The 12,749-nt window shown below is 42.1% G+C and overlaps 1 protein-coding gene across 1 annotated transcript in view; it reads left to right on the top strand.

Moving 5' to 3' along the window:
• The window catches only part of PPM1H (protein phosphatase, Mg2+/Mn2+ dependent 1H), a 141,897-nt gene that overhangs the window by 87,501 nt on the left and 41,647 nt on the right, over positions 1-12,749 (top strand). The window contains exon 4 of the mRNA XM_059816677.1: positions 2,096-2,208. Within this exon, the coding sequence (XP_059672660.1) occupies positions 2,096-2,208 (113 nt within the window). The remainder of the gene's footprint in view (positions 1-2,095; positions 2,209-12,749) is intronic.

Genomic DNA, 12,749 nt, shown 5'->3' with positions numbered 1-12,749 from the left:
ACTGCGGAGATGAAGGTGTTTTAAAATTCCTGGCAGTGTCTGGAAAATCCACTGTAGTATTTGTAAGTTTAAATTATTTTGATGGCTAGAAATGTCTGCTTCCTTTGAACTGTTCTTTTCAGCTTAATTTAAAAATATATAGAAACCATGGGGAGGAAAATCAGCTTCTCTATGGTATGATTAGATAAAGTGGCGTTTCTAACAGGCCCATGTCTGTGACCAAAGGTTCTGCGAGATTTGATTTTTAGCTTGGAGGTGTTTTCCTCCTGGTGTCCCGTCACCCCACATCCCCCCCACCGCCCCGCCAGCCCTCCCAAAAAAAGGAAAGAAAAAGGAAACCCACAAGTCAATGAGAGTATGGGTTAAGAGCCAGCAGTAAAACCCCCAGTCCCTCCGGCCGCAGAGTGCAGTTCCCGTCTGCAGCAGAGGATGGCCTTGTCGGGCAGCCCTGCACAGTTCTTGCTGTCCCCGCCACGCAGCCTGCCTCAGTACTGTATTCATGGCACAAACGGGATCGGTCCCTACGTACACCGGCCTGCGAGGAGTGGCATTATTTGCGACAGGCACCTCTCCCTGCTCAGCCCGCTTGGGACAGCGGCTGAGCGCTGCTGAGTGTCCCTGCTGCCGCCCCAGGTCCCACCTCCCTCCCCTGAAATTTATAGGAAACAAGGTGCAGTCCCTGGCCCCCTCCAACTCTGCAGATTTTCAATCAAATTGCAGCTGTCATGGTTTGCATTTGTTGTGGTACTTTTGCTCAGATAAATTTAGCTCTAAAATAAAGCTCTAAATCTCATACCCCAAGGCATGGAGAATTTGAGCTGTTTGCTGCTCAGTGCCAATATGAAAATGGCTGAAGTATAGCTCTCTGTGTGTATGCGTACACACAGAGGCAAACAAATATATTAATAATAAAAACCACATACAAGTAGGCAGGGTTTAGCTGGAAAAGATCTGCCAGTACTTGCAATAGCAATGTTAAATGATGCTCCCTGTTTGAATCTAGTATTACAAGGAAGGACCAGTTTGAAATTGGATTTGATTCTGGACACAGGAGAGGAGGGTAATTTGTAACATCTTATTACCCCAAACTAAACTAAGAGGCAGCAGAATGAATTCATTGGCATATGCTTCAATTTTTGTTTCAAATGTATGGAGTACTTGGAAAGTAGCTAATTTACTTGTGTCCTTTATGTTCTCCCAGCTTTCCTGGGACTATATATGTGTGTATGTATGTATTTATGTATTCTTTTCATTCCTGGGCTTGAGTGATTGTTGATGACAGATGTAACGTGTGTTCTTCACTTCTATTAAGCAGGAGGACTTTTTTATGTATCATGTTTCTTACACTCAGAATCAGTTGGAAGCTAAACACAGGACGAAGTATTTGAGTAGGTACCTTCCTCCTTAAATTTAGGCCTGTGCACATGCATAAAAATTAAGTATTTTCAGGACCTCATAAAAGCAGTGAGGTGAGGGTTAAATACTGTCGTTCATCGGGGAAGGGCTGTGAATGCTTAGTCTTTTTCAGTAAATACTGTTCTACTGACCTCTCCCCCCACCCTTAACATGTTTAGCATCCACCTGTTCTCTGTGTTTCTGAAGGATAGCCTTGTGCTATGAGTGTGTCTTGCTGCTGTTTGTAAAGGTATGTGCTCCGCAATCCTAGCGTCCCTTTTGGAGAGCAGGTAGTTATTCATGTCATAGATAGGTCTCATTAGTTACTTGCTGTCTATGTAAAGCACTCTCCAATTATACCACTAGATACCTGTTGTTAAGCTACATTTATCTTTGCCTTTATTGTGCTTTTTCTGTAGCAAATTCCCTTGCATCCCTCAGAGTTGCCATTTGTTGTTTGCTGCCTGATGTTTTATAATCTCCTGTCCTGATTTTTCCTGAACATCTTTGTATCCTAAGTAGTAGGTACTGCTCGACTTTCTGTTCTTCTCCCTGACCATGTGGCCGTAGCCGCCACACCGGAAGTAAGTCAGTGGAACATGCAGTTTAAGAAAGACTCTACTTTTTTTAGGGGAATCTTCATTTTCTAAAACATTAATTGCAATGCCGTCTTTATAAATCTTGTTCTCTTTTCCCATAGGATTTGCAAATAGAACGAGAGAGGACCGTGTATAATATTTCTGGTGGCTGCACAGCCCTTGTGGTGGTGTATTTGTTGGGGAAGCTTTATGTGGCAAATGCTGGTGATAGCAGGTAAGTGTGCTGTCTCCCCAACTATTCCTTCACCCCAACTCCCCAGATCTGGTGTTATCAAGTTCCTTATTCGCAGAGTATCACAAGAGGATCACTTAATGGTTCTCATGGAAATTAATGCAAATGGCAGTGATAGGTTTCCAGTATCTTGTCGAGTGGTGGTTGCAATCAGGGAGGTTGACAACACTTCTGGCCCTGTGGCAGTTTCTGAATGACTTGATGGTTGCAGAGGAGTGGAAAGAGCCATTGAAACGGAAGAGATGTTGAGTGAATAGTAGAATTGTGTGTTGAACACTGACAAGGTGACTGCATCTGGAACAGCTGGTAGGGCTGGACTGGTTCAGTAGGAAGTCCTGTGGCTCCTGTCCCCAGCCTTAGTCTTGGAAGGCCACATGGCTCTCAGATTTTGATATAATTGAAGGTAATTATCTGTAAGCAAATAACTGCTACTCGTGCAACAGGGAGGAGGGGAGGGAGAGGGGCTATCACAGGTTAGGATTTTTATTGTGTCCTGTTCTAGCTCGTGTACTTGTCCATTTCTCAGAACTGATACTGTTGTTCAGGAGTTGTTGCTTTATTATATTTAGAAGTTGGATGCTTGAAGACTTGTGATGAGAAGCGTTTTCTTTGTCTTCTGATTTAGCTAAAGCTAGGAGCATACTGGAAATCTCTCACTTGCATTCTTTTCCTTTCTCACTCATACCACCATCAGAGAGAGATAATGAGGTTGGTCTTGCAAGACTTTAGACCTTCACATGTTTCTTTTGGCAGCGCTGTGCATAAACAAGCCAGGGAGAATAGTTCTGCGCATAATACAGACTGCTGTTGTGTTCTCTTAGTCAGCAGCTAAGAAATTATAGTCTGCCAAGGTACTGAACCACATTGTCTTTAGGTGAAGACTGCTACGGTTATGCATTTGTGAGGTTTGTGCGCACACAGTTCATGTTTGTAGTGTGTGTGCACAATGTATTTACAGAGACAGCAGTCAACCACAAAATGTTTTGTAGTTTAAACCTAACATTTTCATTGCCTCTTGCTGCTTTAAACTGCGTAAGAAATCAGATAAATCCTTTGTGCATAAAGTTCCTGTTCTTTTCATGTTGGCAATTGCTCTTAATGTGCTGAATTTGCTGTTTATTTTGCAAATTGCACATCCAGTTCCTATTGACAAGTGACATATATGAATCTTTTTCGCATCAAATGTAAAATGAGTCCTCACAGAGGGTAGCTGCAAACATGTTTGAGTAGACCACCTACCTAGTCATCAGAACCACTAGCGGCACTCAATTTTAGCTCTTTTGCCATTAAATTAGAAATGATCATGTTTTCCTGTGCTATTGTACTTGAAGTACAGTTGAGTCTCTTCCATTGGATTGGCTAAATTGCTTTATTGTCTCTTAAGTGTGCTGTGTAAAATTGGCCATGCAGGACCTACTTCTGAGTAGTTGAGATCTTTGTTCTTAAATGACTGGCTGCTTCCAGTTCCCCCAGGATTCCTCCTCTGCTTCCCAAGAGCAGCCTCAGCTCCATTGCAGCCTCTGACACCCAACGGGAGGAAACTCATTGTCGGTGATCTTGAATTAGCCCAAGCATCCACTGTAGTTAAAGCCACAAAGTCTTCAAGAGGCTTTGAATGTTCATCAAGCCCATCAAAAACATCTCTTCAGAAAACCAGAAAGAGTAGGAATTAGAAGGGAAGCCATCGGCAAGGCTGGGTCTTGTTTGAACCAGGACTCAAATTTTTCTACTCATTCCTCGCACCTTGTAGGTAACAGGGTCCCTCCAGATCCAAAATAGTTTGGTTTTGCACTTTCCAAATGGACCTCACGGAAACCTTCTTCATGCTGGGGATGAGTCTCTGGATTCCCAAAATCTTTCACTTTCAAATAATCCCACTTCTAGATTTTTGTAGCTCAAGAAAATAAAAGCTTTAAAATGTAGAAGATCAGTTGATCTGGGCCTCTCTCCCACCAAATCCCCACTTCCTGTGTTTCAGAAAGGGAGAAAAACAGCTATTGCAAAACTTCTAAGTTGCTCCTCATCACTAAAAGGACATTTTAGGACTAGAAAAGCAGTTCTGAGGTGTTCTGCCTACTGCCAGGGTACACAGTACATTCCTATATTTTTAAGAGCCCAGTCACATAGCCAAGAAGTTTTATTTGTGTTAGTTGGAAAAATATGTTCCTTTTTGCTGTCTCATGCCTTGCGTGGTCAACTTTGCAGTTTGTACAGATGCAAGTGAGAGTGGTGAGAAATACAATAAGGAAACTACTTAAAAAAAAATGTTTGTCTGCTCTTGAGAGGACTGGTGGGGTTTGGTTTTTCATCCGAACAGGGGACTTGTTGCTGTTGGAACTAGATGTTGAAACGCTCAGTTCTTCAGTTGAGCTTTAGTTTCTTTGAGTTCACCTCCTCGTTGGTGCCTCTTCTCTGTCATCATTTTCCTTCTCCCCTCTCCACCCCCCCACTGGAAAAAGCCTACAAATAAATTAAGCTACATTTCCCACAAACAAGAGTCTGTGAGAGGAGGTTTCGTGCTGCAGGGGTGGGAAATAAACATTTTGGGTTCACGCAAACCTCATTTATACTGCCCAGAAGACGGTTAGGTCTTTTAATTCCAGGCAACTTCAAAACAGCAGAGGCTTTTAGAGGTGGGTTTTGAACAGCTTCTGCTGTCACAAGACCAAGGTACGTGCAACAAACTGTTACTATCACAACGAGACTAAGGAAGCGCCAAGTGTGAGACTTGAATAATAATGTGCTATGCAGTGCCAGCTATACCTCAGACTTATGTCTGTGGTATTCAGTTTAACCACCAAAGCCTCTCAAATTTAATCATTTCATGCCACGTACCCTGGCAGTGTTGTATAGCAGCTGTCCTTTTGTAGTTGATGTGTAATTACATCATGAAAAGACTTTAATTACCATATTACTAAATTACCAGCCAGCAATCCTCTCAGGTTCAGCCTTAGCTCACTTCTGTATGGACTATTAGGCTACTCCAAGCTGAACACTTTCGGTTGGTGTAAAAGGGAGGAAAAATTGTGCTAATTGTAGGTTTTGTTATGAACTATTATTGAGCTTGATGTTATGGCATCACTAATGTCAATGATATAATTAAACTTCTGCTAACGATGCAGTCACAGTTCTGTAATAATTATACGTTAACTGCACATGATACCAGAACCCTACTAAAAATGAGGTGATGTATTCAGAGCCTGATAAAAACAACTTGGGGGGAGCCACTTCCATTCTTTAACGGCTTATCTGATCGTTCTTGGACTCCGACATAAATATACCTACTTGTACAGTCAAAATTCATGTCCGAATATTGGCCAAAGCTTTTTCTGATGTTTCTCTCTCTTTCTCTTTCTTCCTGTCAGTGGTTAGGATTGTCCATGCAAGGTTATCTAATTAGGGGCTGATAATGCTACAGTCAGCTATCCAATATATAGTGCTCTTCTGGTGAGCGTTGATGCACTGTGCTTTGCTTACCATTTTGACATATACACGATGGTAACTAGGCCAGGCCCTCTGAATAGCTGCTTTTTTTTAATAAGGAACAGTAAATCTTTTCTGCTCATTCTTTTAAATAGTATTGTTCAATTTTATATCGGTAAAGTGACTTTTACTTCTAAACTGCCATAACACGCCTTGTTAATCTCGGTTCTTTCTAGTTTTATGCTCTTTATTAGGATGTTGTTTTATAGCTAGTGATGAAGCAGTAGTAAAAGAGGGACTTAATGTTTTTACTGATTACTGCCCAATTATTGTATAGCCTCATGCAGCATAATGTTTGCCCAATATCACTATAGTGACTGTAATGGAGTATGATCATATTAACTATCTTTGGCATGGGTGTTCTTCTGGCTTTCATGTTGTCTGGCTAAGGAGCTGCTGAGAGACTGCAGGCACTGCTATTCTGTGCTGTGCTTGATGCCACGTAGGGTAGCTGTGCTTTTGTCATTATGCAAGAAGCAGAACACCACAAGTTGATTTGACTTTTCCATAGGCCCTGAAACTCTCACTCAATCTGCAAATGGCTTCTTGGGCTTTTTTGATTTATTGGCAGAAGATGGGATCAAAGCAGAGAGCTTGATGTTTCAGAGGCTTCACAAACTTGCAGGGTCACTGGATTTTTTGCATTGCTTCATCAGCTTTTTTTTATCATCTTTTTGCTTCCTTGCTCTTGCTCCCCTGTGCTTATGTTTTCAGGGCATATTCACCCTCTGCTTGAACACACATCCTCATGTCCAGAATAGATTTTTGTCTCCTTTTTGCAAGTGTAGAATTAATGCTAAGGCATTTGGTATTGTTAAATGATAGGAGCTCATTGAGTGAATGTTTTTGTGGTGCTTCCATCTGGGTGCAGGATTAAGCAACTTCATTGCCTCAGGTTACCAGATGTGGGAGAGTGTGTTTATAATACCAACTTCTCCCAGTGTAATAAAACAGTGAATTGAAAATTGTATTCTACTTCGTTTACTGTTTCATTTCTTTCCAGATTTGCTGCTTGTATTGAATCTCACTACATTTATATTTCCTCTTCTTCAGTGTCATGTTGCTTGTCAACTGCTTCCCTCATGCATAATTCTCATCGTAGGAAGTAAAATTTGGGGGATTAATCTGCTTTTATGAAGTAAATGAGAGAGGCACGGAAACAGCCATGTATCTGCTGGCTGGTACTGTAGCATAAATAGAATTTCTGAGAAGTCAGAACTGATGATTCTGACCCATTTTTGTGGTTCATGGTATCTGACCTCTTCCTCAAGGCAGTCCAGCAGGGTGATTTTTGCCAGAAGCTCTAACACTGTGTAAGGATGGAAAGCAAAAAGTGTTCTAATATATTACTATTGTAGAGCTAGTTTGCTTTAGTCTTTGGTTTACAGTATTTTTAATGAACTTTCATTTTCTGATTTTCTTAACTACCCACCTTCTGATCTAAATGGTGTATATTTTCCCTGTTTCCCCTTGAGTGGTGTGCCTAAGCCCTCTGTCTCCTTGCATCTGTGTCTGCATAAGCAACAATAACTGTGCTTTGTACTTAGTACTTAGAGTTCTCTAGAGGAAAGACTAACTCGGTTACTAAGCTTCTCCAGTCTGCAGTATTAGGAAAACCGTTCTTTTTCCTGTCTCCTCCTAAAGATGGGACAAAAAGAGCTGCAAATCTCTGAACCACACCTTCTCACCCTGGGACCATGCAATCCATGGTGACTCCTCTTCATCCTCTGAAGTTCTAATACCTCCAAATCCTCAAAAGATGCCTCCCAAGAGGCGAGAGAAACACTTATGGACTGTGTATTGGGCAAGTTATGTGCACATCCCCTTTTCAGATTCTTATTAATTCTTTGACAGAATCACTTGAAAATAGTAAATGCTTGATCGTTTCAGGGCCATAGATAACCTAAGCCTGGTCTGCTCAGGAGCCTGTGTAGTGAGGAGAGGCTGAATTCAAGACGAACAAGTCTCTCCTACATACATTCTCCTTCACTGACTGCAGTTTGGTAGGTGAAGTCTGATCCTGCCTAGCTGAAAATGTTGGAAAAGAGCGTGGCATCTTAGTCACACTCAGGCCAGGTCCCATCTCTCTCTTTCCCCTGCTTCTCTTCCTTGGAAGCCTGACTTGCAGGCCTGCAGAAAGCACTTCTGCCTGGTGTCCTTCCAGGGGGAAGCAAGAGCACAGGATTCATAGGAATAGCAGCAATCTCAGATATTGCAGGATTTGTGCTGGGTAAAGCTTTTGGAGGCACTTCAGGAAACACTTTAACTGAGGTGTGGAGAAGAGCTGTTGGATCAGAAATAAGTCATTGCACTCAGTGCAGTGATGAGGAAGAGCATTTTCTAGCGATCCAGTGGATGACAAGTTCCAGGGTACTGGCATGTCGTGTTCAGCACTGACTTGGCAGAAACGATTTATTTGGCAGTAAATGTTCATAGGCTTTTGAATACAGAACAAATGTCCTGCCTTTTCTCCAAACTCTTGTTTTTTCCTGGGAGGGCATATGCCTTAGCAATGTCTATGGCAATCTAGCAGGTGTTGAAGCCATTGTAAATCTTTTCGATGAGTGGTACATTCAGTTAAGTCTTTGGTCCTAACCACACAGACATCATCTACCCATGAAGTCCTTATGCTCTAGATTATGAGGAAGGAGAGGAATTTTGACCATTCAAGTAATATCAGTAAACTGGAAAGCCACAGTTCATTGGTATTAGTTTCCAGGAGTGATGAATTCTATTAACTTTAATTTTTGTAGGTTTTCAGCCTTTAAAAAAGAAAAAGAGAGGGAAAAAAAAAAGGAAAGAAAAAACCAAAACCAACAAAACCCAAACAAACTAATCAAGCTAGACAAAAAAAAGCTGGTTGTTGCCACTGCAAGTAAAAATTCCACTCATGCCTATTTTTATTGGTGAATATAAGAACTGGTCAAGGAAAAATTCCCACTAATAACATCTTTGCACGTATGTTGCATGTGTAGCCTGTAGAGCTCGTAGTGTCTGAGACAAGATGGGCAAAGGATGCCGAGATGTAATTTTAATCACTCTTTTACCAGTACTTTACTGATGCATGAAGAGACTGTGACCTCTAATAGAGGCAGCTCATGATATAAGCAAATATACTAGAACCCAGATCTCCCAGTGCTGTGCATTAAGCTCAAAACCTTCTTTTTAAATCTATACCTTTGTAGCTGATCACAGAGAGACCCGCAGGTTCTTCATTGCAGTGTTACAGGGCCAGAGCCAAGGCACGCTAAGCAGGCTGGGCACCTTGGACCTCTAGCTCCCATCCATACTATGAGAGGAGGGCCAGGAGGAGCACCCCAGGCTTGATGGTGAGTGTTTCAAGTCTGCTGTGGTCCTTACTGTGTTGGAAAGCTTTTCTCATCCAATGAATTCAGTGAGCTTGCCAGGCAGCTCAGGCCGTTCAGTCTCAGCAGCAGCTATGCAGTGCAGCTTGAGCCCTGCTCCTGGGGCTTTTAGCGAGGGCTTCCGTTGTCACTTCTGCATGGGTGAATGAAGCAGGGCTTGGGTAAAAATTCACTGATGCAGGGTGAGCAGCGAGTGTGACTTTCAATCTGCTTTTACTTCTTGGCCCAGCTTGTTCCAATATCCTGCAACTGCTGCTGAATTAAGCAGAAAAGCTGGGATCGAAGTAGATGTGATGCTTTAGGTACTAAAAGTCATTCTGACTTCCTCAGTGGTAAGACAGTGAAGAGCAGGGGGGAAAAAAAAATCAGTGCTTCTTCCATCTTACATGGTCAGCCATATCCCAGCCATATTACGGGCAAAATAAACACTGACTTGCACAGCGATGCCTTCATCCACTAAGCCCAGGTTTAGTTGCCATAGTAACTCGTCCTGGAGATGAATCTGATATCCTGGACAGCAAAGAAAAAGACTTTGATTCTACAGATACCAGTCCTGAGGCTCAGAGCTGGCCACAGAGACGTGACTGTGCTTCTTTGTTCATTTCCGTGGCACAGCCTGAGTAATTGGTGGCATGTTGTTCAGCCATGATACAGAAATGCGGTGGTGTATCATCATTGCAACCCTGGACTTAGCTGTGTTCAAATGAAGAATACACTGAAATCATCATGGGCAAAATGAATCCCGTGAGGCAGCAAATCTCTAACCTAAGGATGCTGGAACCGATGGCAGGCAGTTTTCGTCTGCTAGCAGTGTCGCTATAAACTCACTATAAACTGGCTTGTAATAGCTTCCTAGATGCCAGCTGAAGTCCTCTCTGAAAGATTGCTGGGTTCAGATGTAAACCAAGAGGAAAGTACACACAATTAATTACATATCATTTTAGTTTAGTTCATTGGCTTTTGGTTTAGTGCTACTGGAACCAGAGTAGATAATACTAGAAGTGTATAGGTAAACATATAAAGTCACCACTGGTTCAATAGCAAAAGTCACTTTCCTGATTAAACAGGTAAATGAAAAATCCTATACAGATAGCCAGTGCCATCCCATTAGTGATGGGGTGGGAGTACAAAAAAAAAAAATTATAATTATCGCTAAAATGAAGCACTAATAATAAGCCAACTGCTAATAATAAGCCAACTTCTAATAATAACTCCATACTTAGATCGCATCAGAGAAGGAATACACTTGAGGACCTAAACCAGAGCAGAGAATTCAGGGGAGAGTCCCATGGGAATGGAGCTGCAGCCTGCCAAAGAGGCACTGAGAACTGCAGCTCCTGGCATCAAAAATGACCAGGCAATGTGTCTTCTCCAAGCTATCTCCTCTGTGGACAGCCTGCAAGCTCAGTATTATATTTAATTTAAAACTGTAGAGTGAGTAGTGATGCAGAAACAACTGAAGTAATTTAGTTACAATGTTGGTGACGGCCAAGTGCTTCTCATCGTTGGATGCAATATACAGGGCAGAGGGAGGCCGCCGGGAGTAGAAAATCCCTTTAAGTACTGCTTATTAAGTTGTTAGTTGACTACGTGGGATGGAATGTGAGATCAGTTCTAAAAATGCAGATTTTTATTATTTTTGGTGGCAGTAAGGAAGATGCGGACTGACTCAGGTGCTAGTGTAGATGAAAAGTAAGCCCTTCTGTGGAAATCTATGAATATTATTTTGCTTTGAGAAACAGCTTCTACTTGCCCATTTGTGATCCTTTATTAAAAATAATATAATTCCTTTACTAAAGACAGACTACCAGAATAGTGCCTTTAGAATATATCAGCAGCCCCATTTTGCCCAGAGGCTGTCTCCACAGGAATCACTAAATAAGCATTAGAAATTCAAATATGAATGAGTCAGGTAGCTGGAAAAAATGTAAAGCTCTACGCATGTGTGTGCAGGAACAGCTCCTGTGCTTGTAGGCGCCCCTGAAAGATGACTTTCAGGGTCTCTTGCCGGGACTAGATTTCGTAATTTCTTTCCCTGTTTCTTTTCAAAGGCAGGAGGAGGTTCTCGGGTTGCCACAGGAGAGGTGTAGCAGACTTGGCTCCATGCTGGTGTGAGGACATGAGAAGAGGCCCTTGAATTAAATACCTGGGAATGCCCTGCATTGGTGTCCTGCCAGAGCAGGGCTGTACTCAGAGGTTGTGCTGCTGAGATGTTAACCCTCGGAGCAGCCAGGGTGGCTAGCAGTCTGCAAAAGGCCTTTAGCAGAAGTTTGGGAAGGTTCTTCATTATTCCTGCAGGAAATGCCAAAGCACACTCCTGTAGGAAATTACTTTAACCCTGCCTTTGTGCAATACTTCACCAAGGCAAGTTCTCACACCTTTTATTGGCTTGAGGGAGCTGAAGTTCCCCCAAGTGATGAATGAATGAATGTACCCAAGCAGCCTGCTTTAACCATGGCATACACAGTAAGACTGCATTGTCACAGGAAGAGCCACAAGCAGGGAGAGTGCATTCCTTCTTAACGTTGGCTTTGTTTGGCTGACAGAAAAATGATCCAGTGTTTCTGTTCTATCACAATATTTCTGTGGACAGCCTGATGTGTGCACTGAAAAATGTGAAGAAACCAGGGTGGCCGGACTGTTGAGTGGCAGTAGATGGAAAGTGAGGACAGAGGCAATTTTCATTGGCTCTACTCCTCCCTGGTTTGTTGCTTGTTTTCTTCTTGGTAGCGATGCCAAGTAGGTGTTCGGGCATTTTTGAAATATCTCTTGGGTATTACAGGTGGGAGGCAGCCAGGGTTTTTTTCCGTTGGTGTTGCTGAGGGTTGTTGCTTTCACCTCTGAGTTTTATGGTGGTGGTATATGTCGTTGCTGGGGCCTGTTTTAATGCCAGCTAAATGTTATATAATGGTTTGTTTCACTATCCTCAGCCTGCCTTAATTCATAAAATTAAGGAAATCGTTTAAAGGCTTTGCACTGTAGTTCCATGATTATTGCCAGTGCAGTGAGGTGTTTGTTCACCTGGTTCCTAAAGAAACATTGAGAAATGAGTCTGCATAGGACTAAGGGAGAGTAATTCAGTTCATATTAAGTGAAACCAAGGTGCCAGGGCTGAATGTATTAAAAGTCATCAGTAATCGTAATGGCTGTAAGTTCCAGTACTTCATTTAGAGAGAGGAGAGAAACATTTTTTTGAATCTTTTTATGATCACTTCTTCTTACACTTCTTGGCAACTAAGAAAAGGTAAATAAACAAAACTGTTTTGAAGCTCACCAGACATTAGCATTGCCCTTCTTTGGCTTCTTTAAGTATATGCATTTAGTTACCATAGTAAACAAGTACCCATCTAGACTGATTCCATAGTTCTAGGATTTACTTTTTTTTTCCCCAGCTATTTTGTGACACACCTAATTAAAATCTACTGCTTGGTTCCTCTTTGAATGTAATAAAACCCTGCCTTATTCTTTCTGTCAGTTTAATCCCTCTTTCTTTTCCATTGACACATTTCTAATACCTCTTCAGACAGGCCAGACACTTCTGCTCCATCTGCACCGAATCCACAATGCTTAACACCTTTTGACAAAATGGATACATCCTCCCTGTGGCTTGGAATTGATATACGCTGTCAAAAAGGGTTTTCTGAACGGTATCTCTTTTGTCACCTTTACCAGATT

The sequence above is a fragment of the Gavia stellata genome, chromosome 4 (genome assembly GCF_030936135.1).
Source record: "Gavia stellata isolate bGavSte3 chromosome 4, bGavSte3.hap2, whole genome shotgun sequence".
NCBI lineage: Eukaryota > Metazoa > Chordata > Aves > Gaviiformes > Gaviidae > Gavia > Gavia stellata.
The sequence above is the reverse complement of the archived record's forward strand: the minus strand, read 5'-3'. Positions and strand labels throughout refer to the sequence as shown.